At 48.3% G+C, this 24,250-nt stretch overlaps 1 protein-coding gene across 1 annotated transcript in view; it reads right to left on the reverse strand.

Moving 5' to 3' along the window:
* The window catches only part of PPP2R2C (protein phosphatase 2 regulatory subunit Bgamma), a 158,644-nt gene that overhangs the window by 55,676 nt on the left and 78,718 nt on the right, over positions 1-24,250 (reverse strand). Inside the window, exons 2-3 of the mRNA XM_081496801.1 lie at positions 3,607-3,704; positions 1,096-1,261 (exon numbers count right to left, since the gene is read on the reverse strand). Of these exons, the coding sequence (XP_081352927.1) occupies positions 1,096-1,261; positions 3,607-3,704 (264 nt within the window). The remainder of the gene's footprint in view (positions 1-1,095; positions 1,262-3,606; positions 3,705-24,250) is intronic.

The following is a 24,250-nucleotide window of genomic DNA, read 5'->3' on the forward strand; positions in this document are numbered from 1 at the left end:
GTGGAGAGGACCAGCATTTGAGCACAGAGGTGGGCCGTTGGCTTGAGATTGATGGGTTTCAGGGAGGTTGTAAATGCCACTCCAAGGAGTCTGACTCCTTCGGGGAAGCAGATGACATCATCTTGCAAGACTCACCCACCCTGGAGCAGTACTGGCTGGTCTCGGGGTGCTGGGTGGGCGACACCTCCTTCCACCCTCACTGTAACCCCAGAGGGAGCCCAGGTGAGCAAACTGAGGATCAGAGAAGCGAGGCCACTCTGCAAGGTCCCCAGGCTGGGACAGAGCCAGGCCTGTCTTAACCTCCACCCCAGGAAACTTTGAGCATGGTGAGATGAAGGAAGATGAACAGGGGGACTTGAATGTGGGAAGTGAGGCCTCTGGCCCTGGGCCCACCACTGGGCAAGGCAAGATGGTGCCAGGAGCCACACCTCCGAGTGGACTGCAGTGAAGCAGGGATCTGGCCCGGAGCCTCCTCAGGGGCCTGGCGGGGGCACGGGCTGTCTCCCAGAGGCACATGGAGAGCGGCCAGGACACCAGTGCTCCTCCTGCACCCTCAAGTGAGGACTCCCCACCATCTAGTGAGACCCTCTGCTCTGGGGTGATCTGGGATTCTGGGGGTGGGGTGCAAACGAAGAGGTAAGTTTGTATCAAGTGTTTATTCTTTATTCTGACCTGGCCTCCTTTGTTCACCCCCAGATTATTCACAGAGATGTCAAGGCGCTACTATTTACAGCTGCAGAAATAAGCCCATGTCCAACCACGGGAAGAGGCTGAGCAAACATATTCACTGCCTGAAACTTACCTGCTGCTCAAAATATTATTGTTTTTAGGAGTTCTAAAGACCTAGGAAAATGCTCACAATATAAGTGAAATGAAAAGTAACGTTTGATGACACGTAAAAGGGCATGCATGCATACGCACACACGTACACAAACATGCACACACATGCACACACACCAGCCCAGACCACAAAATAAGTGAGGTGAAAAATGGCATTTGATGACAAGAGCACGCATGCATACGCACGTGCACATACACACATATACATGCACACAAATGCACACACACACATGCAGACCGGCCCGGCCGCCTCACCGTTGGTGGACAGCAGGGAATGGGCGGCATTCTGCTGCGGGAGCCACTTGATCTTGTTGATTTTCTCCTCTATCTCCAGACTCTTGAGATAGTCGAACTCTGGCTCATGGCTCTGGAAAGTGCTGTAGACGTCATACTCGCCCTGGCTGTGTGGCGCATTTTTGCTCTGCAAGGAAACCAGACCCTGAGCTCCAGCATGGTGGGGCGGGAGCTGGCCAAACCCGCACAGGGCCCGGCACAGCCATGGCCAAGGCCAAGGAAACTCTGTTTTTAAAATGCCCAATACCTTGCTGTGCGGCCCTGGCCCAGCCCCATTGCCTGCTCAGGGCAACAAGTAAGAAGGGCAACCAAGGAAGCCCGCATTTACTGAGCACCTACTATGCACAGGACACTAAGTGCTTCTCATGCCTCCTCTTGTTCTATCCTTGATGCCCCTCCGTGATGGGCACAACTCCTCCCACTTTATAGATGAGCAAGTGGAGGCTCAGAGGTGAATCGACTCTTTCCCCCAAGGCCAGGTGTCCACAAAGTGGTATCACTCACTCCACTGAGGTCTGTCTGGCACCAAGACAGACCTGAGGTCTGACCTGTTCCTTACATCCTCGGGTCTAACTTGGGCCTGGCTCGAGGAATGAATAAATTTGGGAGCAGAATTAACATTAGGGCAGAACATCCTGCAATGTCAGGCATAGGGATAGACTGGGATAAGGTATTGTCTCCCCCTGCTCCACACACACTGACTTTCCTGAGTGGGTCCCCTCCTGGTTTAGGCAGCCAAACTCATTAGAATAAGGAGCTTCTGATGGAGTTCCCCAAATAGTGAGGTAGTGAGTCCATCGCAGGCCCTAGGGACCACTAGACAATTCAAGTTTATATGACAACATGAAACTACAACTACTTGGGAGCAAAACAAAGAAATTTAACCAAGCACAGTTTCAAGCTTCCTGTTGGCCTTTCGAGAGTATCTATTTATATTTCTTTTCCTCTTTTACTTTTGGAAAGCTTCAACATTCTTCAATATTTTTGCCTCTCATTCACTTCATCTCCTATCAGCACTGGCTATGGCAAAGGTCAGTGGGAACCGGAATTAAGAAAAAAATTAAAGGAGAAATATTCAAAACTGAGAAACCTGCCTCTGCCGATTTAATTTCTTTCTGCGGTTTGGCAAAAACAAGATGACTTTGCAGTCCCCAGTGGGGGCCTCTGGTCCTTCTCATGAATCAAAGAGCTCGAGCCACAAGACTGGGCTTAGATAACCGATTCCGGGCTATCTGCTTTCTGGCTACGTGTCCTTGATAAGTTACTGCAAACCCTCTGAGCTCTGGTCTCCTCATCTGTAAACTGAGGATGGTAATAGCACTGAATGGCGCCTCTACAGTGGTGGTGAGGGAGGGTTATGGGAATGAACATGGGTGAAGGCAGACCTCAGGGCACCTTGGCGTGGGGACGATGCTGAGGAACTGGAGGGAGGAGAGTGATCCTTGAGACCCTCTGCCCATCACCCCTTCATCCTTCCCTCTGCTCCCTCTTCTCCTCTTCCTCATCTGGCTTCTCCTCTCCTCCCTCCTCGTCCCCCTCCCCTCACTGCCTTGGTGTTGCACCAGCCTGTCTTCAGCATCTAATTCCAGCCCCCTCTGGGAAGCAGGGTGCTGTGTGTGACACACACACCACACCCAGTCTTGCTTTCTATCCCTGGACTTTGCTTACTGGCTGGGTGACTCTGCCAGTGTCTTCACTTATAAGACAGGGTTTTGGTCCCCACCCTTGGAGGTGGGCAGTGAAGAGTAAATGGGAAAAGCATATGCAGTGTCTGCATGCAGTAGGTGCTCAACAAATACGGCCTTTTAACCACCAGGTTCTTCCAATGGTTCCGAAACATGCCTCCAGGCAGGCTGTTCCAGACAACAGAACTCACCGGGGAAAGGCCCCGGGCTGAGTAAAATCATCAACCCTAGACGCAGGGCCGGCCCACAGCTATGGAAGGTCCCTCCTCCCCTCCACCCAGCTCTGGTTGAGACAGCTCCAGCTCACACAGGAAGTACTGTAATTATTCGCTCAGGCATGTCTGACTCTTTGCAACCCCATGGACTGTAGCCCTCCAGGCTCCTCTGCCCATGGGGATTTCTCCAGGCAAGAATACTAGAGTGAGTTGCCATGCCCTCCTCCAGGGGATCTTCCCAACCCAGGAATCGAACCCAGGCCTCCCACATTGCAGGTGGATTCTTTACTGTCTGAGGCACCAGAGAAGCCCACACAGGCAGAGGGCAGTTTAATCAGGAGTCTCTTTCTCCAGGGTCTAGGACACAGAGACCACTCAACAGAGGGGGCTCAGAATATGGTGCTCTGAGCCGACCAGGTGGATTCCCTCCCTGAGACCTGCCGGGTCCCATCCCTGCATACCAGGGCACCCTTTCCTTCCAGCCCAGGCACCCAGGTGGGGTGCTGCACATGGTACCTTGTGGGTTAAAGCCCAGGCTGAGTAGCCCTCCCTCCCACCAGGCCCCGTCGCACCTCTGGTTCCCGCTGAAAGATGACAACTCGGCCACCCTTGTCGCCTGTGGCCAGCAGCTCCCCAGTGTGGTTGAACTCTACGGTAGAGATGATATCGGCTGTGGGGGGACAGAGACAGGAGGGCGTGGCTCATTAGGACCCAGTGATGTGTAGGTGGATGGAACTGCTCCCTCCTGCCCCCCAGGGCCCCCATGGGGCGGTAAGAGCCCTGCCTGGGGCCCCCTCCCCCTCCCCAACGGCTGTAGGACCGAGACTGTTCATGGGAGACTTTACTTCCTTCCTCCTCCCCTTCCTTTCAGAAACAGTTTGGGGGTTGCTTTATGTGCTCACCAGGTGACCCGGATGCAAATCTGAAACTCACTAGCCAAACTCGGGGGGGCCACAGAGACTAACTGTACCCCTCCTTGTTCCCCACTGAGGTCCCCAGGAATGGGACTCCCATCATCATCACATTCTTGGCCTGGACTCTGCACGCACCCAAAGCCTTGGTCAGGCTTCGGCACAGTGGATCTACTTTCAAACAAACTGCAGAACTGACCACTCCTCCTGGCAGTGGCCCCAGGTGGGCACTTGGCCGGTCCCTTAGCTGGTATCCCTACTCCCCTCCTCTCACCTATATTTTGTTCTCCTTAGAGCGGCCAGGGAGATGGCCAGCCTTAAGGCTCCCAAATCATGGGGTGCTTCTGCTCAACCCCCCTCCTTGCATCATTTCCTACCCCAGCGATAGCAGTTCCATTCTTCCTCTGGCTCGGGCCTGAGCCTTGCGATCACCCTGACCCCTCTCTCTCTCACCCTTCACATCCAATCCCACTGGCTCAGCCTTCGAGATACATCCACATTCCATCCCTTCTCCTGCCTCTTGCCTGGAGGACCGTGACAGTGTCCTATCGGGTCCCCTCTATGTCTCCCAGCCGGGACACAAGTTGGCCCCGACAGAGCAGCCAGAGGGAGCCTTCTCAGAACTTTCTAGAAGCTCCCCACCGACAGAGAGAAAGCAAAGGTCTCAGAAAGTCTAAAGCCTTGAGTGACCTGCAGCCCCCAGAGGCAGGCCACATCAGGAGCCCGAACTTTCATCCTGTCTGGTACCTAATCCTGGCACTTGACTGGGTACCATGCCTCATGACTGGCTTTGGGTACCATGCCTCATGACTGGCTTTGGCCTGCGAGATGCCAGCAGACAAGCAGTTGTCCTGAGTCTCTGCTGCTTCCTGGAGCAGGATTTGCCCAGGCCTGCAGCACAGCCGTCCCACTCACCCAGCCCAAGCAAGCCTGGGGGACTGGACTCCCAGATCTGCACAGTGAGATTGAATCTCACCTTTATCTGGCACATTTCTGAACTAGCCACTGTGATTTTTGTGGAGGCCAGAAGCAAAGATGAGAAAGAATTTTTGACTTCTTGCGTAAATTTTGGTCATTCATCGTTCCTTCATGTTATGGTCCCAAACCCTCGGCAGATGTGTGATAACCAGTGTTTATTGTTGAATGCTCCGTGTTTTAACTCAGCAAAAGGTAAGGAACCCCCTCATCCTCCACTACTCTCAGCCAAGCTCTTCTATCCCAACTCTGGGTTCCTTGCTGACTCTCAAAATACCAGCTACCTTTTGTCTCAAGACCTGCTCTTTAACCTTTAGTGGTTTTCCCACTCCTGTTTCCGATTCCACACACACCTTTTCCTTTTTCAATCAAGTGCCTGACCCACACTGGCCTCTGAGCCACCGGGAAAGGACAGCTCTGGTGGTGAAAGGACATCACAGTGGGGACAGAGGGAAGGTTATTCAGAGGCAGGATGCTGGGCTGGGTGTACTCATTGATCAGGATAAGAGCACATGTCATTCAACTTAAAGACGTGCGTGTGCGTGCTAAGTTGCTTCAGTCGTGTCTGACTTTTTGCGACGTTATGGACTGCAGTCTGCCAAGCTCCTTGGTCCATGGGATTCTCCAGGCAAGAATACTGGAATGGGTTGCTGTGCAACTTAAAGATAAAGGGGGATAAAAAGCAAGGAGACCAGCTCTTGGGGATCACAGAGATGCTTGTTGAATGTGGAATCGGGAAGGGCATCAGGCCCCAGCTGCCCAGCACTGTCCTTGCGTGGACAGCTTGCCTGGCCCAGGGACACAGGAAGGCAACAGCTGGAGCCACAGCCCAGCAGGGCCCGGTTCCCACACGTGGTGCTGATTCTCACTATTTCATGTGAACACTCCCTTAGGGGGAAAGAGCAGGATATAGAACTGTGTATAAAATGTTTTTAATTATATAGCCCAGTGATCACAGCCATGTTAGATAGCAAAGAAACTGGGCAGAGGGCAAACAAGCTGGAAGAGAATTTTCTACCACCTTAAACAGAGGCTGCTTTAGGGTAGCTGAGAGAATTTTCCCCCTCTTCTTTCTGTGTTTCCATGTTTTCTAGATTTTCTGTAATGACTGAGTATATTTTTAATATCTTTTGAAAGTCGCTCAGATGTGTCTGACTCTGCGATCCCATGGACTATACAGTCCATGGAATTCTGCAGGCCAGAATACTGGAGTGGGTAGCCATTCCCTTCTCCAGGGGATCTTCCCAACCCAGGGATCAAACCCAGGTCTCCCGCATTGCAGGTGGATTCTTTACCAGCTGAGCTGCCACGTTAAACAAAGGCTGCTTTAGGGTAGCTGAAAGAAAATTTTTTTTCTTCTTCTTTCTATGTTTCCATGTTTTCTAGATTTTCTGTAACGAATGAGTATATTTTTAATAGCTTTACTGAGGTTGCAATTGATATACACAAAATGCATATTATTTAATGTATGCAATTTAATGAGTTAGGACACATGCATAATATATATTATTTTTATGATGGAAAAATAACAACACTATTAAACTAAAATGCCAATGTAACCACTGGTATCCAGAGCAAATGTGGTCCATAAATGCTGGGCAGTTGCCACAGTAACAGACACTAATGTCTGCAGGAAATTTACAATTTATATGTCAGTTTTATATCTGCTGCCTCCTTTGAACCTCACGCCAGCCCCTGAGGGAGATATGACTATTATTTCTATTGGCAGCCGAGGAGATGGATGGGGGCCCATTCACAGTAACAACCCCCTAAGCTGTTCATAGACCAGTCAGAAGTCCTGGGTTGGAGTCCTGGCCTCAACGCCTGTGCTATGTGGCCTTGAGTGGGCCACATCACTTCTCTGAGACCCAGTTTTGTCATCTGTAGCATGGCTATAGCAGAGTCTTCCCAGGACTAGAAACTCAGGAGAGATGGTGGAGATGAGAGCCTTTGGAAAGGAGGAAGAACTATGAAGAACCTCTTGATGAAGGTGAAAGAAAAGAGTAAAACAGCTGGCTTGAAACTCAACATTAAAAAACCAAGATCATGGCATCTGGTCCCATCACTTCATGGCAAATAAAAGGGGGAAAAGTGGAAGCAGTGACAGATTTTATTTTCTTGGGCTCCAAAATCACTGCAGACAGTCACTGCAGCCATGGAGTTCAAAGACTTTTGCTCCTTGGAAGTAAAGCTATGACAAAGACAAACCTAGACAGCGTAGTAAAAAGCAGAGACATCACTTTGCCACCAAAGGTTCATATAGTCAAAGCTATGGTTTTTCCAGTAGTCACATGTGGATGTGAGAGTTGGTCCATAAGGAAGGCTGAGCACCAAAGAATTGATGCTTTCAAACTGTGTTGCTGGAGAAGACTCTTGAGAGTTCCTTGGACTGCAAGGAAATCAAGCCAGTCAATCCTGAAGGAAATCAACCCTAAGTATTCATTGGAAGCCGTGATGCTGAAGCTGAAGCTCCAATACTTTGGCCACCTGATTCGAAGAGCTGACTCATTGGAAAAGATCCTGATGCTGGGAAAGATTGAGAGCAAAAGGAGAAGGGAGTGACAGAGGATGAGATGGTTGGACAGCATCACTGATTCAATGGACATGAATTTGAGCAAACTTTGGGAGACAGTGGAAAACAGAGGAGCCTGACATGCTGTGGTCCATGGGGTCGCAGAGTCTTACAAGACTTAGCCACTGAACAACAATAAAGGACTATAATACCAAGGAATGATGAATGACCAAAATTTATTGGACAGAAAGTCAAAGCTCTCTCTTATCTTTGCTTCTGGCCTCCACAGAAATCACAGTGACTAGTTCAGAAATGTGCCGATAAAGGTGAGATTCAACCTCACCGTGCAGACCTGGGAGTCCTGACCATCAGGCCCTTCAGTCCCCTTCTGCAACCACTGACAGAGCAGCTACAGACCTCAGCTCAAGGCAGTGCCTCCCCAGGCCCAGAAAGGTGCTGGTGGGTGTTTAACATCTATTCATTGTTACAGTAAGTGTCTTCTAGGGTTTGCCTTCAGAAAAGTTGCCTCCCCTGAGAGGTGGAGGTTCTCATCGGTAAGACCATGCAATCAGAAAGTCCATCCTTTCATTTTGGAATGTTTGACACACCTCCAGCCTCAATACCACCTCCCCCAGGATCCTGGAGAGCCCTCCTGTTCCCCTGTACAGTGGTCCCTCCTACATCTATGGTCTCATGCTCACTATGTGCCCCTCATTGGATGGTAGACCCTGCAGAGGAGATAGCAATTGGAATAAGAGGCAGCACTGGGTGAGTTTCTTATTTTCATGGCTTTTAGCCTTAGGACAGGTCCTGGTCTGTGGCTACTGAAACTCAGATAGAAAGTCATACTCTTCGACTCGATAAGATAGAATCGGGAAAACCTCGTAGCTGGAAAATGAGGTATTTAATCCTGGAAAAGGGGTCTACAGAGGAGTCCCCAAATGCAACACATAAACTCTGCTCCAGTGTTTAGCTGGTTGCAAACTGCACACATACAACAGACTGCATGCAGAGATGTTAAGTCCAAAAGAAGTGAACTGGGATTTGTGCTGGGACTGAGTTTCAAGTTGAGTTCAACCAAGTTGTGTGTGTATGTGCGTGTGTGTGTGTGTGTGTGTGTTTGTTAGTCAATCAGTCATGTCTGACTCTTTGCAACTCTAAGGACTGTAGTTCGTGCCAGGCTCCTCTGTCCATGGAATTCTCCAGGTAAGAATACTGGAGTGGGTAGCCATTCCCCTCTCCAAGGGGTCTTCCTAACCTAGGGACCAAATCTGGGTCTCCTGCATTACAGGCAGATTCTTTACCATCTGAGCCACCCAGGAAGTCCTCAACCAAGTTAACTGTTTGCAAATGCAAAACAAAACAAATACGCTCTTTGGAGGGACATACCAAACATCTAGTATCTCTATAGTATCGTCATTCTCAACACCAAGGATATTCTCCAAAGTTATGTGAAGATATACAAAGAAATAGGAAAATATCACCCAAACTGAATATAAAGACAACCAAGGAAACAGACCCTGAAGTTCCCTGGATATCAGAATTAGCAAATGAAATAGTTACTATAACTATGTCCAAGGATATAAAGGAAATTTTGCTCTCACTGCATGAAAAGAAAGAGAATTTCAACAGATAAATACAAAGTATTTTAAAAAGAACTAAACAAACAATCTATAACTGAAAATGCCATATAGGAAAATCACTGAATTGCCTAACAGGAAATTTGAGATGACAGAAGAGTTAGTGAACTTGGAGATACATTAATAGAAATTACCCAATCTGAAGAACAGAGAGAAAATAAATTAAAAAGGAAAAAACACAGATTCTCAGGAATCTGTGGGACGACATCAACAAGTCTTTATATATATATATTTAGAGTTCCAGAAGGAAAGGAGAGAATAGAGTGGACGACTTGAAATAGTGACTGAAAAATGCCTCAATATGTTGAAAGTCTTTCATTTACAAATTTAGGAAGCTCAGCTAACTCCACGTAGGATAAATACCAATAAATCACAACTGACCTTCAAACTGCTGTAAACCAAAGCAAAGATGAAATTTTGTTAGAAGCAAGAACAAAAATCACATATTATATTCAGAGGCACCAAGAATCAGATAACTTCCCATCAGCCAACTTCTCACCAGAAATAATGGAGTCCAGGGGCTTTTAGGAAAATTTGAAAACCTGTAAACCCAGACTTCTGTATCCATGGAAATACTTTTCAAGGATAAAGGGAAAATAAAGACACTTTGGTGAGAGCTCTCCATGCACCAATGATTTAATCTCAGGGCAAGCCCACTGACCTATTACCACTCTCTCTTTAGAGATAAGAAAACTTGATCGAGAGGAGACACACTTGCCTGAAGTCCCATATGGTGCAGAGCTTTTGCAGTGTAATCCCCTGGCAGGAACTTGACCCCATACTGTAGGGCCCAGGTGCCAACAGCTGATGCCTCGGGCTCAAGGTCCCAACTCAGCCACTGGGAGAGGTCTGCCAAGCCCACCCATGACTGGCAGGTGCTCCAAGTCTCCCTGTTGTGAGTGATGACAGCCACATGAAAACCCATGGCGCCCTTCTACTTGTGCGGTCCCCTCTTCCTTCTGCTGCAGCTCTGGGAGTCCCCCAGATGGCCAGGCAGAGTGGAAAGGGGCAGCTTGGACCACTGGACAAAGAGCCATCAGTCAGTCCTCTGGGACTTGATGCAACACAGCCCTATTGGTGCAAGCCCAGAGCCACCTGGTCTGGGAGCCAGAAAGCCACCCTGTGCTCCAGTATGGGCTCAGAGAGAAGTCAGGGGTGGTGTCCCAAGTAACCAGACCAGTGACAGGTCCACACAGAGAGCCAGAGCCAGAGATGGGCAGTCAAAGGCCATGCTGTGGGTTGAATTGGGTCCCCCAAATATATGCAGATGTCCTAACCCCTGGTACCTGTGAAAGTGTTATTCACTCAGTCATGTCCAACTCTTTGCAACCCCATGGACTGTAGCCCACTGGGCTCCTCTGTCCGTGGGATTTCCCAGGCAAGAATACTGGAGTGGATTGCCATTCCCTTCTCCAGGGGATCTTCCTGACTCAGCGATGGAACCCAGGTCTTCCATCTTGCAGGCAGATATGTTACCATCTGAACCACCAGGGAACTGTGACCTTATTTGAAAATAGAGTCTTGAAGATGATTCAGTTAAGATAAAGTCCTACTGGATGATGTGGGCCATACACCATTGACTGGTGTCCTGAGAAGAAGGCCATGTAGAGACACACACAGACCTACAGGGGGAAGGCTCTGTGACAACGCAGGCAGTGACTGCAGTATTGCATCTACTAGCTGAGAAATATCAGGGATTGCTGGCCCCACTAGGAGCTGGAAGAGGCCTGTGCCAGATTCTTCCCTGGAGCCTTCAGAGCGAGCACGACCCTACGGGTACCCTGACTTCAGTCTTGCAGCTTCCCGAATTGTGAGGAAAGAAGCCTCTGTTGTTTCAAGCCACTGAGTGTGCGGTAGCTTGTCACAGAGGCTCCAACCAACATGCAGAGAACAGAGAGCAAACAGGAGGCTGTGTGGGCAATGGCCTGGAGCATCCAGACCCCGCCCTGGGCTGCGGTCTCTCCAGACACTGCGTGGGGGAGGATCAGCCCTTGGAGCTCAAAGATGCCCACTGTGACTTTTTCATCAAGAGGAAGGTATTCCAGTCCCAGCCTCAGTACATACCCTGCGTGTGTGCTAAGTCACTTCAGCGTGTCCGACTGTTTGCAACCCTATGGACTACCCACCAGGCTCCTCTGTCCGTGGGATTTCCCAGGCAAGAGTACTGGAGAGAGTTGTCATTTCCTCCTTCAGGGGATCTTCCAGACGCAGGGATGGAACCCGCATCTCTTATGTCTCCTGCGTTGGCAGGCAGGTTCTTTACCACTAGTGCCATCTGGGAACCCTCACCCAAATCACACCCTCTCTGAGCCCTGACTGTCTCCTCCATAAAACAGGAGCTGTCATCCTCGCCTGGTCACAGTTCTTCTAGGGTTTCTGTGAAATTCACATGGCTCTGTGGACCGGAAAGCTCCCTGGAAACCCTGGCAGAGGCCTGCAAACTGGAGGAGATTAAGCTGCTCGTCAGGGGGACTCCTCCCCTATTCGTCCCTCACCATCCATCATGGTAAGTGCTGTTGACACTATTAATGATCCATCAGCGTCAGAGCTCATGGCAGAGAGGGGGCCCTTGGAAAGCCCAGATTGATCCTTCTGATGGGATTGCTGCATTTAATTAGTATTGTCGGAGGCATCGGGGCTGTTGCGGGGCGGCGGGCGGCGGGTGGGAGAAGAAACAGGTTCTGTCCACTATTGATGAGAGAGCTTGGTGAGAGGAAGGAGACTCCGTGCGCCCAGCATCCGTCATGGATGGGACCCTGTGAGCAAAGCTTACCCAGCATCTTCGTATGGGTTTGCATGGGAGGAGGGGCCAGGCTGGACCCTGGGGATAAGGACCCAGAGAGAGGCCGAGCAGGTTCTCAAGGGCTGCCCCAGGTCCAGGGAGATGTGCAGGAGGTGAAGAGGTGGCCAGAGGAAGTGACGACCTCAGGATGGCGAGGGGTGGGGTGCAGGAGTGCCTCCTGGAACAGCAGTCACACAGGAGTGGTGTCTATTCACATCCCCCACAATGTGATTTCTGGGCTCCTCCTATCCAGAGGTGGGGACTGTTCCCCCATCCTTGACTCTGCTCTGGCCTGTGACTTGCTTTGGCCAACAGAATGCAGAGGAAGGTAGGGGGTGCTGGTCCAAGCCTGAGCCTCAAGCAATTTTCGGTTTCCGCTCTCTCTGGAGCCTCTGCTACACCTCAGAAACAACCCCAGGCTATCGTGCTGGATGATGGCAAGAGACCACGTGGATGAGCTGGTGCAGCCGAAGCCGTCCATCCTAGGCCAGCCCCACAGCTGGTCCATCACTGAACACGGCAGCAAGCCCAGCAGGGACAGCAGAGACACCTCCTGACCTGCAGGTACAGGGCACACGAGAATGCGTGTGTGCGTGTGCTCAGTCGTGCCTGGCTCTTTGCAAACCCATGGACTGTGGCCCACCAGCTCCTCTTTCCGTGGAATTCTCCAGGCAAGAATACTGGAGTGGGGTGCCATGCCCTCCTCCAGTGGATCCTCCCAACCCAGGGATCGAACCCACATCTCCTGCATTGTTGGCAGGTGGATTCTTTACCATTGAGCTACCTGGGAAGCCCACACATGAGAATGAGCACCACCAATACGCGAGGAGACACCCAGCTGACCCACAGACTCAGGGGTGAAAGTGCAGGCTTGTGGTTTGAAGCCGCAGAGCTGTGTCTGTTACGCAGCAGGAGCTGACTGAGACAAAAGGGCTGCTGGCAGAGTATGGCTATCCCCCCCGCCCCGGTCTGCTTTGGAGATCACCTTTATTTTTAGAGGTGGGGAAATCATTCAAAAGGAAAGACTTTCCTGATCAGCAAAAGCTCTTAGTTGTAGCCTACTTTTCCAGTAGGACTTGTACCCACCAGCCCACACCATCCCCACCCCACCAGGATGCCTTGTTTTTTCTGTGCTCTGATGGCCAAGCTGCCCCTTCACAGCTCACCCAACAATGCTACTCACTCTCCTGGTCTCAGGTCGTGTTGCTGAAGCCGCCTGAGTCCTGTGTGCCACCCTCTGGGTCCCTTTGTTCGTATCACAGCCTCTCACAGGAGCCCTGTGACTGCCCCAGGGGTGGGGGGCGGTGTAAGGCCACAGGAGGACAGGAGCCTGAAACCAGCTCCAGCTCAAGGTCTCACTTCATGCTCACTGGGTGTGTAGCCTGGAGCGAGTCTCACCTCTCCCCACCTGTAAGATGGGAATGCTCTCACTGACTCCTGCAGATGGGAACAGGATGCTGATACGGGGCTGCTGCTACCTCAGCTCCAGAAGAGGCACCAGCCAGAGGGGCATCAGGACTGCAGAGCAAGGTGAGTCCTGAGAACCTGCTCCACGGCTCTGGGACCCAATGGACCAGAAAGGGTTATACAAACACTAACTCCCGTGCTACTTCTTGGGAACTGTTCTAGTGTGTTACACGCATCATGAATGATCTTTCCTCCATGAAGTTGCTGGAGGGATACTCCCACCTGTGGAGAGAGTCACTCGGGAGCTGTGGTCCTGGCCCACAGTTGGGACATCCACCCTGCACCCGAGATCTAGTCCCTATTCCATTTCTCTCTGTCTGGCGGCCCTGGGCAGGTCAGTGCCTCTCTAAAATTGCACCCCTTCCTTTTCTGAGAACGAGAGGCATTGGGAACTACAAAGACCAAGAGCCCTGATGGCTGTGCTGAGAACTGCCCATGATGCCTCATCTCATCTCTCCATGTCCCAAACGGGGCCATGTGGGGGAGTCCTGGACCCAACACACCTCCATCAAGCTAGCTTTGTAAAAGGAAAGTACACCCAAATAGAAGACCCAGAGTGAACATTTAAACTGGGCCTAATTAATTTTAAAGGCTAAAATAATAATAATAATAATAATTCAATTATCTCAGGACCTGCTCAGAGAACTCCAGGTGAAACGGAAGGTTGAAACCTCAAATGACGGTCCCCAAATGTGCCTACTGGTCATCAGCCAGTTAGAGCTGAGGATGCTGGGGGTATTTGACTCAAATAATGACCTCTGGGGAGAGGGGCTGCAGAGGGAAGCCTGGGTGGGGAGGAGCTGGATGGCCAGCGGCTTGCTGATGTTATTATGTCCTTAGAGTGTAGTTATTCCATGGTTGGTACTGCCTGGTACTGCCTGGTACAGGGGAAGATCTGTGTTCAAATCCCACTCTTAATGTCTGTGTGACCTTGGACAAGGCACTTCACCTCTCTGTGTTGATTTGGTTGTCTGTGAAACAGAGATGGCCTTCCACACCCTCCAAGGCTGCTGGAAGGTTTACTTTGCATGTGACAGGCACCCAGAAAGTCTGCTTATTGCTGACTCATTCAAAAGAAGATTAATGGGGAGTCGTGGTTTAAATCATCCTTTAAAGGGAATTGTTGGCTAGAGTTTGATGTTTTTAATGTGCACTGCTGGATGAAAGACTAAAAGGGAAAAAAAAAGAACAGAGTTTGTGTTTGGGATGATGAAAAAATTCTGGGAATGGATAGTGGTGACGGTTGCATAACACTGTGAATGGAATTAATACCACTAAACTGTATCCTTGAAAATAAAGTGGTAAACTTTATCCTCTGTATACGTTATCACAAGAAGAAGTTAAAAAAACTGAGTACCTACTGTATCCCAAGCAACGTTGTAAACACTGGGAATCCAGAGTGTTCACTAAGCACATTTTCATAAACATATGATTTTTCTGTGGAGGAGATAAGAGCTAAGATAAAAGCTAAAGTCTGATAAGGAATGGGAAGGCTGGAGGTACTGTTTTAGTTAGGGAAGTCAGGGGAGACTTCCTGGAGGAGGGAGCATTTAAACAGACCCCCTACCTGAAGGAAGCAAGAGAGGGAGCCACATGGATATCTGGGGGCATGGCACATGCAAAGGCCCTGAGGTAGCAGAGAGCTTGGTGTGCTGCAGGTCAGCAAGGAGGGCCATGTGTGAAGGTGACAGGGGTAGAACATGAGCTCAGAGATCTGGGACGACTCCCAGATCTGACTGCAGCATGGCCCTCCAGGTCCCTGGACCTTGCAAAGAAGGACTTGGGACTTTACTTACGTGAAAGAGAAACCACAGAGCATTTTGAGCCAGGAAGTCATGATCTGACTTGGGTTTAATAACACTCCTATCCTCATGTGTGTCTCTTGCTAACATAGCTGGGCTCTTCCCTTCTGTGCCCTGTCCAGGGTCTGGCACGTCGGCAACTGTTGGGAAGTGTTTTTTAAGTAAATGCCACAGAAGCAGAAGCTCACCAGGCCGGTGGGGTGTGGGAGGGGCCTCTGTCTCGTCCTTGTCACTTACTTCTCACTTGCCTGACACAGTTCCCCTCGTGGGTCCTCACTCTGGTTCCTCATCTCTTAGGAAAGGCATTGGCAACACGATGCTTTTTATCACTGTTGCTTTAATTTCAGCAATTAAAATTAAACTTAAATTGTTTTTAATTAAAAAGCAATTTAGCTTTTTAATTTTAGCATTAAAAAAAAGTTGAGATGCAATTCAGGTAGCACAAAATTCACCATTCCAAAAAGTATACCTGGGGGTTCTTAGTATATTCACTGTGTTATGCAACCATCACCACTATCTACTCCAGAACATTCCAAGCACCCCAAACAGAAACCCCATACCTCTCAGCAGCAGTCTTTCCCCATTCCCTCCTCCCGCCCCCCCTGGCGACCATTCATTTGCTTTCTGTCTCTAAGGATTTGCCACCCTGGACATTTACATAAATGGAGTCATACAGTGTACGGCCTTCTGTGTCTGGCTTCTTTCACTCAGCATCATGGTTTTTTTTTTTTTTTTTTTAGCATCATGTTTTAAAGGTCCATCTGTGTTGCAGTACCAGTCAGGACTTCAGGCCTTTTCATGGCTGAATAATATTCTATTGTGATCATGATAGTTTTAAAGGCAGTTCCTATTCTCTTCAATCAGAAAACAAGGCCACAGAAGAGGGCTTGGAGGGAGCTGAGAGCTTATGAATGGCCTCCTATCCTTGGATCCTGGACCCCAGTTGCTTGCAGCTCTGCAAGCTGAGGGGTTGCTGTGGGAGCCAGAGTAAGGATGGGACAGCTCTGTCCTTACGGTGAGTGCTCCAGGAGAGTTCAGGGTATGAGGGAAGCCGTGAGCTGTGGCTGCCAGCTCCTCCCTGCCAGCCCAGATGGGCCCCTGCCGAGTAGCTGTTGGCTTGGCTGGTGCACAAGCAGATGGGCTTGGGGCAGGGGGGACAGGGCAGCTGTGGACTGGCCTATGGTCAGCAGACCTGGTCAGCCTGTTGGGTTTGACATGAGGCCAAGCTGGATGGTGCCCACAGCATGGACGACTCCCAGATCTGACTGCAGCAGAGTCCTCCAGGCACCACCCCTCAATCAGAGCCCCATGGGCCCTCACATTGGTCAGGTGGCCTGAGGCCAGGGTCAAGATGAAAGGGACCAAGAGAAGACCCCCCTGCTCTCCACCTGCTTGCTTGCAGCACAAGCTCCTGAAAGTCCCACGGTGCAATGACCTGGGCTTCTCTCTTAAAGATGAAGATTCCCAGGGCCCTGCTCAGACCCACTGGATTAGTACCGTTGGCACCTAGAATCTGCATTTTGACAGATTCTTCAGTGACGCACTGTTTGAGAGCCATTGGTAATATTCTAAGAGTTTTGGGAGTGAGACTGCTCAACTTTAGTTGGGCTGCCTGGTTCTCAGCAAGTTACAGACATTCTCTGAGCCTCAGTTTTCTGATCTCTACAATGGGTATCATACTATCATCTCAGGATTGATAGAGAGGATTTAGTGAGGCAACAAGAAACTGCTCAAAAATTGTTAGCTGCAATTGCATGCATGCTCAGTTGCTTTGGTTGTGTCTGACTCTTTGCAACCGTATGTATTATAGCCCACCAGGTTCTTCGGTACGTGGGACTCTCCAAGCAAGAATACCGGAGAGGGTTGCCATGCCTTCTTCCAGGGGATCTTCCCAACCCAGGGATCAAACCCGTGGCTCCTGCATTGCAGGCAGATTCTTTACCCACTTAGCCACCTAGGAAGCCCCTAGCTGCAATTAGTAGTATACTATTATTACACATGAAAACCAAGTCAGAGGACTGTCTGGATATTAAAAGAAAATGGGGCAGGGAGAATTAATAAATGACAGAGAGAAAGACAGAGGGTTTATGGTATGGAGAATTTGCTGTTGGGGGACTTGGCTCTGGCTCCCACTCTGTTCTGGCTATCATTTCATGCCTCAGTTTCCCCATTTGTGTAACGGTGATGGTAAGAGCGACCCTTGCTGGAGGGCTCTGCAAACTGCAGTGTGTTGTCCAGGGCCAGGCGAGGAACCCATCATGAGGAGAACAGAGGCCTGATGCTGATCCAGACTGACTGCTTGAGTCTGGGCCAGGCCAGCTGGCTGAGGCTGGCTCCTGTCCTCCCAGGGCCTGGCTCCTGAAAACCCCGTCCTCTCTGGGGCTATCTCAGTTCCTCAGGCCCCAGCCAGCAGGCAGGCAAGTGCAGCCAAATGGCCCTGTGACAAGAACACCCTTCGGGCCCCATCACATCAGTGTGTCCATCTGACCTCTTGCCAGACCTGTGTCTGTACCGGGTAGGAGGATGGGACTCGGGCACTGAGCTGGGTGCTGAGGTCATGCTTGGCAGAGCTGCTGGGCCCTCTTGCCTGTGTCTCCAGCCTCTGCCATGGCCTAGCCTATCGTGCCTTCTCTCCTGGATAACTCTGCTACCTCCCCCCTTGGGGTTTCCTGCCTTCATCCTGGCCTGGGCCACCCGGTGGCTGGAGGGACATTGCTCATCACACACAACCCTCCCTAGAGCCTCCGTGGCTCTCCATGACCATCGCCAGCCCTCTGTCCACTCACAAAACAGCCCTCACCTTTCAGGGCTGTTTGTTTATTTGAGAAGTATTTACTGAGCCCTAATGCTACTTGCCTGGTGGCTCAGATGGTAAACTGTCTGCCTACAATGCGGGAGACCCAGGTTCAATCCCTGGGTCAGGAAGATCTCCTGGAGAAGGAAGTGGCAACCCACTCCAGTATTCTTGCCTGGAAAATCCCACGGACAGAGGAGCCTGGTGGGCTACAGTCCATGGGGTCACAAAGAGTCGGAAACGACTTCACTTTTACTTTACTGTTGTGTTAGTTTCAGGTGTACAGCAAAATGATTCAGTTACCAGTTCAGTTCAGTTCAGTCATTCAGTCGTGTCTGACTCTTTGCAACCCCACGGACTGCAGCACGCCGGGCCTCCCTGTCCATCACACTCCCAGAGCTTGCTCAAACTCACGTCCATTGAGTCGGTGATGCCATCCAACCATCTCATCCACTATCGTCCCCTTCTCTTCCTGCCCTCAATCTTGCCCAGCATCAGGGTCTTTTCAAATGAGTCAGTTCTTCACATCAGGTGGCCAAATTATTGGAGCTTCAGGTTCAACATCACTCCTTCCAGTGAATATTCAGGATTGATTTCCTTTAGGTTTGACTGGTTTGATCTCCTTGTAGTCCAAGGGACTCTCAAGAGTCTTCCCCAACACCACAGTTCAAAAGCATCAAATTTTCAGTGCTCAGCTTTCTTTACAGTCCAACTCTCACATCCATAGATGACTACTGGAGAAATCATAGCTTTGACTAGACGGATCTTTGTTGGCAAAGTAATGTCTCTGCTTTTTAATATGCCATCAAGATTGGTCACAGCTTTTTTTCCAAGAAGCAAGTGTCTTTTCATTTCATGGCTACAGTCACCATCTGCAGTGATTTTGGAGCCTAAGAAAATAAAGTTTCTCACTCTTTCCATTGTTTCCCCATCTATTTGCCATGAAGTAATGGGACTGGATGGCATGATTTTAGCTTTTTGAATGCTGAGTTTTAAGCCAGCTTTTTCAACTCTCCTCTTTCACTTTCATCAAGAGGCTCTTTAGTTCCTCTTCACTTTCTTCCATAAAGGTGGTGTCATCTATATATCTGAGGTTATTGGTATTTCTCCCAGCAATCTTGATTCCAGCTGTGCTTCATCCAGCCTGGCATTTCGGCTGATGTACTCTGCATATAAGTTAAATAAGCAGGGTGACAATATACAGCCTTGACGGACTCCTTTCCCGATTTGGAACCAGTACGTTGTTCCACGTTCGGTTCTAACTGTTGCTTCCTGTCCTGCATACAGGTTTCTCAGGAGTCAGGTAAGGTGGTCTGGTATTCCCATCTCTTGAAGAATTTTCCACAGTTTGTTGTGATCCACACAGTCAAAGGCTTTATTTAGCATAGTCAATGAAGCAGAAATAGATGTTTTTCTGGAATTCTCTTGCTTTGTTTATGATCCAACGGATGTTGGCAACTTGATCTCTGGTTCTTCTGCCTTTTCTAAATCCAGCTTGAACATCTGGAAGTTCTCAGTTCACATACGGTTGAAGCCTGTCTTGGAGAATTTGCTAGCATGTGAGATGAATGTAATTGTGCGGTAGTTTGAACATTTTTTGGCATTGCCTTTCTTTGAGATTGGAATGAAAACTCACCTTTTCCAGTCCTGTGGCCACTGCTGAGTTTTCCAAATTTGCTGGCATATTGAGTGTAGCACTTTCACAGCATCATCTTTTAGGATTTGAAATAGCTCAACTGGAATTCCATCACCTCCATAGCTTTGTTCATAGTGATGCTCCCTAAGGCCCACTTGACTTTGCACTGTAGGATGTCTGGCTCTAGGTGAGTGATCACACCATCGTGGTTATATGGGTCATGAAGATCTTTTTTGTATAGTTCTTCTGTGTATAAAGACCTACAAGACCTTCTAGAACTAAAACCAAAAAAGATGTCCTTTTCATCATAGGGGTGCTGTGCTTAGTCACTCAGTCGTGTCCAACTCTTTGTGACCCCATGGATTGTAGCCCGCCAGGCTCCTCTGAACATGGAATTCTTCAGGCAAGAACACTGGAGTGGGTTGCGGCTCCATTCTCCAGCCTTGAGGCTGCTGGCACAGTCGCTCCACTTGGATCACAGGGCAGTGGACAAGGAGTGACTTTGGAGGTGGTCCCCAACCTGGTTACACACTGACTGCCCAGGTGAGAGCTGGGTCTTGGGGACTCACACTCACTGGGCCCTGGCTAGGACCCTGCTAGGACCTTCACCCATATCTCCTGCTTGGCAGGAGGATTCTTTACCACTGAGCCACCTGGGAAGCCCTAAATGGGCTTGATACCCATTAAGTAACACTACTTCAGAGAGTTGTAAGGATTAAATGAGCAAATATGTGTTCATACTAGAACAGGATATAGATTAGCCAAAACAATTTTACAGGAAAAAAACAAGTTGGAGGCCTTAGCCAACCTGATTCAAAGATTTACTATAAAGCTATATGATCAAGCCAGTGCAGTATTGGTGAAAGGACAGACACATAGATCAATATAACACAGAATCTAGAAATAAATCCCCCCAATCCATCGTCAGCTGGCTTTTGTTAAAAGCACCAGGCAATTCAATGAGGAAAGGATGGTATTTCCAATAAATAAATTAACTTATGAGAAAAAACTTAACATCAACACTTCCCTTACATCATATACAAAATTATGCTGAAAAGGGTCAAAATATAAATGCTGAAATAAGACCTAAATGTGGAAAAGCTAAAGCAAAAAAACTTCTAGAAAAATATATCTAAGAAAATCTTTGTAACTTCAATTTATTAGATAAGACATAAAGAACGTGAACAACAGAGCAGAAAAATGGATAAACTGGACTTTACCAGAATTTAAAACTCTTGCTCACTGAAAGAAACTGTTGCAAAAGTAAAAAGACACAGTGCAGAATGACAGACAATATTTGTAATCCATACAACTGACAAATCGTTTGTATCCAGACCTCATACAACTCAATCATAAGAACATAAACCACTGAGTTAAAAATGGGTGAGAGATTTGAACAGACAACTCCCAAAGCAAAAGATATGAATGACCAAGAGGCACATGAAAAGATGCTCAACATCATCAGTTACCAGGGAAACCCAAATTAAAATCTCAATGAGATACCAATATACACCCATTGAAATGGCTAAAGATTAAAAGACTTAATACCAAGTGGTGATGTGGCACAACCAGAAATCCCCACTGCTGGTGGGAGCGCACAACCGTATCATCCCTTTGGGAAACAGCTTGGCAGCTTCTTACAGAGTTAAGCATGCTCTGTTGCCCTTAGTCACTCAGTCGTATCCAACTCTTTGCGACCCTATGGACTGTAGCCTGCCAGGCTCCTCTGTCCATGGGATTCTCCAGCCGTGCCCTCCTCCAGGGGATCTTCCCAACCCAGGGATCGAATCCAGGTCTCCCACACTGCAGGAGGATGCCACCTGAGCCACCAGGGAAGCCCAAGAATACTGAAGTGGGTAGCCTATCCCTTCTCCAGGGGATCTTTCCGAGCCAGGAATCGAACTAGGGTCTCCTGCTTGCAGGCAGATTCTTTACCAGCTGAGCTACCAGGGAAGCCCCAGAGTTAAGCATATGCCTATCACATATCCCAGCCATTTCTCCTCACCGAGAGTAACAAGAGCCCATGAACACACAAAGACTTGTACACACCTGTTCCCAGCAGCTTCTCCCACAGTAGCTCAAAACTGAAAACCATCCAAATATCCATCAACAGGGGAAGGGACAAATTGTTACAGGTCCGTACAGAGGAAGACTACTCAGGAATAAAATTGAACAAACTATTGATACATACAACAATTGGATGAATGTCAAAATGATTCCGCGGAGTAAAAGAAGCCAAGCAGAGTGTGCCCTGTATTATTCCATTTACATGAAATTCTAGAGAGTGCAAACTAATATATACTGTCAGACAGCAAATCAGTGGTCACCATGACACAGAACACAGTCAGGGATGCACCACACACTAGAACAAGGAAACTTCGGGGGTGATGGAAATGGTCTAGTGCTTAATTCTGGTGGTGGCCTCATAAGCATATACAGCTGTCAAAACTATGGGACTCTACACTTGAAGTAGATGCAGTTTATTGTATATAGTAACATTTTTTTTAAGTCTTTGTTTGCAGTAAAAGGGAAAAGCCCCAGCGACAGGCACCTACCCTCTTCCGAAGCCTCCAGCAAACTGCTGATTTAACACCCTGAAGAACCCCACAGGTGAGCCGACCACCCAAGTAATTACATTAAGGGAGACAATCACTTGGTACATTTTTCATCAACTGAGATCATTTATATTTATCAAACTGCTAATTCATCTCGATTTGTCCCAGGAGATCTGATCCACCCTGGCCTGGCCATGAGAAATGGGTTATGCCAGGCACATGGAAGAACCTCATTAATTGCATGCTGAATGAATTAATAACTGCCCCATCTTCCCTGGTATATTCAGCTTTTATCAGTGGCCAATGGGAAGCCAGAAGTCAGTGTGGGTGGCCTAAGCTGACCCTTGGAGAAGCCCAAGGCTACTCTCCTGTACCAACAAAGCTCTTTCCAAGACACTCTCAGATGCCAAGGCTTGGAACAGCGAGAAAAGGCAAAATCAGGACTATCTTGGTATGGCATTAAGGATGGGCAATACAGCAGAGAAGCTTGAAAACCAATGGCAGCTGATATTGGGTCAGATGCAGGCTTCTTCCAGAAATGTCCAGCCCGGCAGGATGATAGAAGTCTGAAAAGGGATAAAACTGCTGCGGATAGTTAAGCCAAATGGTCTTGTCTAGGGGTCTGTAAAGTCAAGCCAGTCGCTGCTGGTATTTCTGTTTTGGTCCAGCTCCAGGTTGGACACCCTCAGAGCTCTAAGATGCTGAGTTTTCATGCAAGAAGTGACCTGGGGACAACAGTTTTCTCTTCCACCTTCATCTTGAGCCTCATCAATCACCTAAGTCAGAAGTTTCTAGACTGTGGTCCAAGGACTCTGGGCATTCTCAGGGTCCTTCCTTTCCCAGCTGTGTGAGTCAGGATGTTTTACCACATTTCCAGCAAACAAAATATCACCACCGACTGAATACAGAAGTGATGTGAGAATCCAGCTGTCCTCTGTTAAGCCAGACATTAAAGAGATTTACAAAAGTGCCACTCTTCTCAGTAATTTTTTTTGTTTAGGAAAATATAGTTATATTTCAGAAAAATATTATTTATGTTAATATGTGATGGATTTGCTATTTCTATTTTTAATGAATGAATATATACATATGGGGTTCCTAGGTGGTACTAGTGGTAAAAAACCCTCCTGCTGGTGCAGGAGACAGAAGAGACGTGGATTCAATCCCTGGGTTGGGAAGATCCCCTAGAGGAGGGCATGACAGCCCACTCAGGGATTCTTGCCTGGAGAATCTCATGGACAGAGGAGCCTGGTGGACTACAGTCCATAGGATCACAAAGAGTTGGACATGACTGAAGTGACTTAGCATGCATATACCTATTTCTAAATGTTTCAGTTTTAATTTCTTTTTTCATTTTATTTATTCAAAAAATTTATTAGAGTTTAATAGATATACAACTTTGTGTCATTAATAGTTTCAGGTGTACAGTAAAGTGAATCAGTTATACATATATCCACTCTTTTTAAGATTATTTTCCTATTTAGGCCATTACAGAGTATTGAGTAGAGTTCCCTGTGCTGTACTATTGTCCTGTCCTTATTAGTTATTTGTTTTATATACAGTAGTGTGTATGTGTCGATCCCAGTCTCCCAATTTATCTCTCCTCCCCTTACCCCCTGGGAATCATGTTTGCTTTTTACATCTGAAATCTTATTTCTGTTTTGTCAATAAGCTCAAATGCACCTTTTTTTTTTTTTAAGACTCTACATATAAGTGGAATCATATGATAGTCATCCTTTTCTGTCTTACTTTACTCAGTATGAGAATTTAAGTGCCGTCCATGTTGCTGCAAATAAACATTGACAGATACAGCCCACACACGCAGAAGCTCTTTTGCATAAGAAATCATCTTTAAGAGTGGAAGAGGGTCTTAACATCAAAACATTTGATAAACACAGCCCTAAAAGTATTAATAGCTGGGTAATTTGGGTGTTTGATCTATTAATGTATCTATTGATCCAAGCAATGTTCCTTACTTCTTAAAGCTCCTGGCCCATGGAGGACTCTTCCAAGTTCCTAGGCTGGTGCCATTTGTCACAAGATGCCCAGAGCTTAAAGGAGATGTGAAGGTGAGTCAATGAGATGTGATGATGAGCAAACATTCCATTGGTGGCTTCTGGCTGCCAAGTCTTGGATAAGGAA

Source organism: Giraffa tippelskirchi, chromosome 1, assembly GCF_054371585.1.
Source record: "Giraffa tippelskirchi isolate mGirTip1 chromosome 1, T2T-mGirTip1v1.2.pri, whole genome shotgun sequence".
Lineage (NCBI taxonomy): Eukaryota > Metazoa > Chordata > Mammalia > Artiodactyla > Giraffidae > Giraffa > Giraffa tippelskirchi.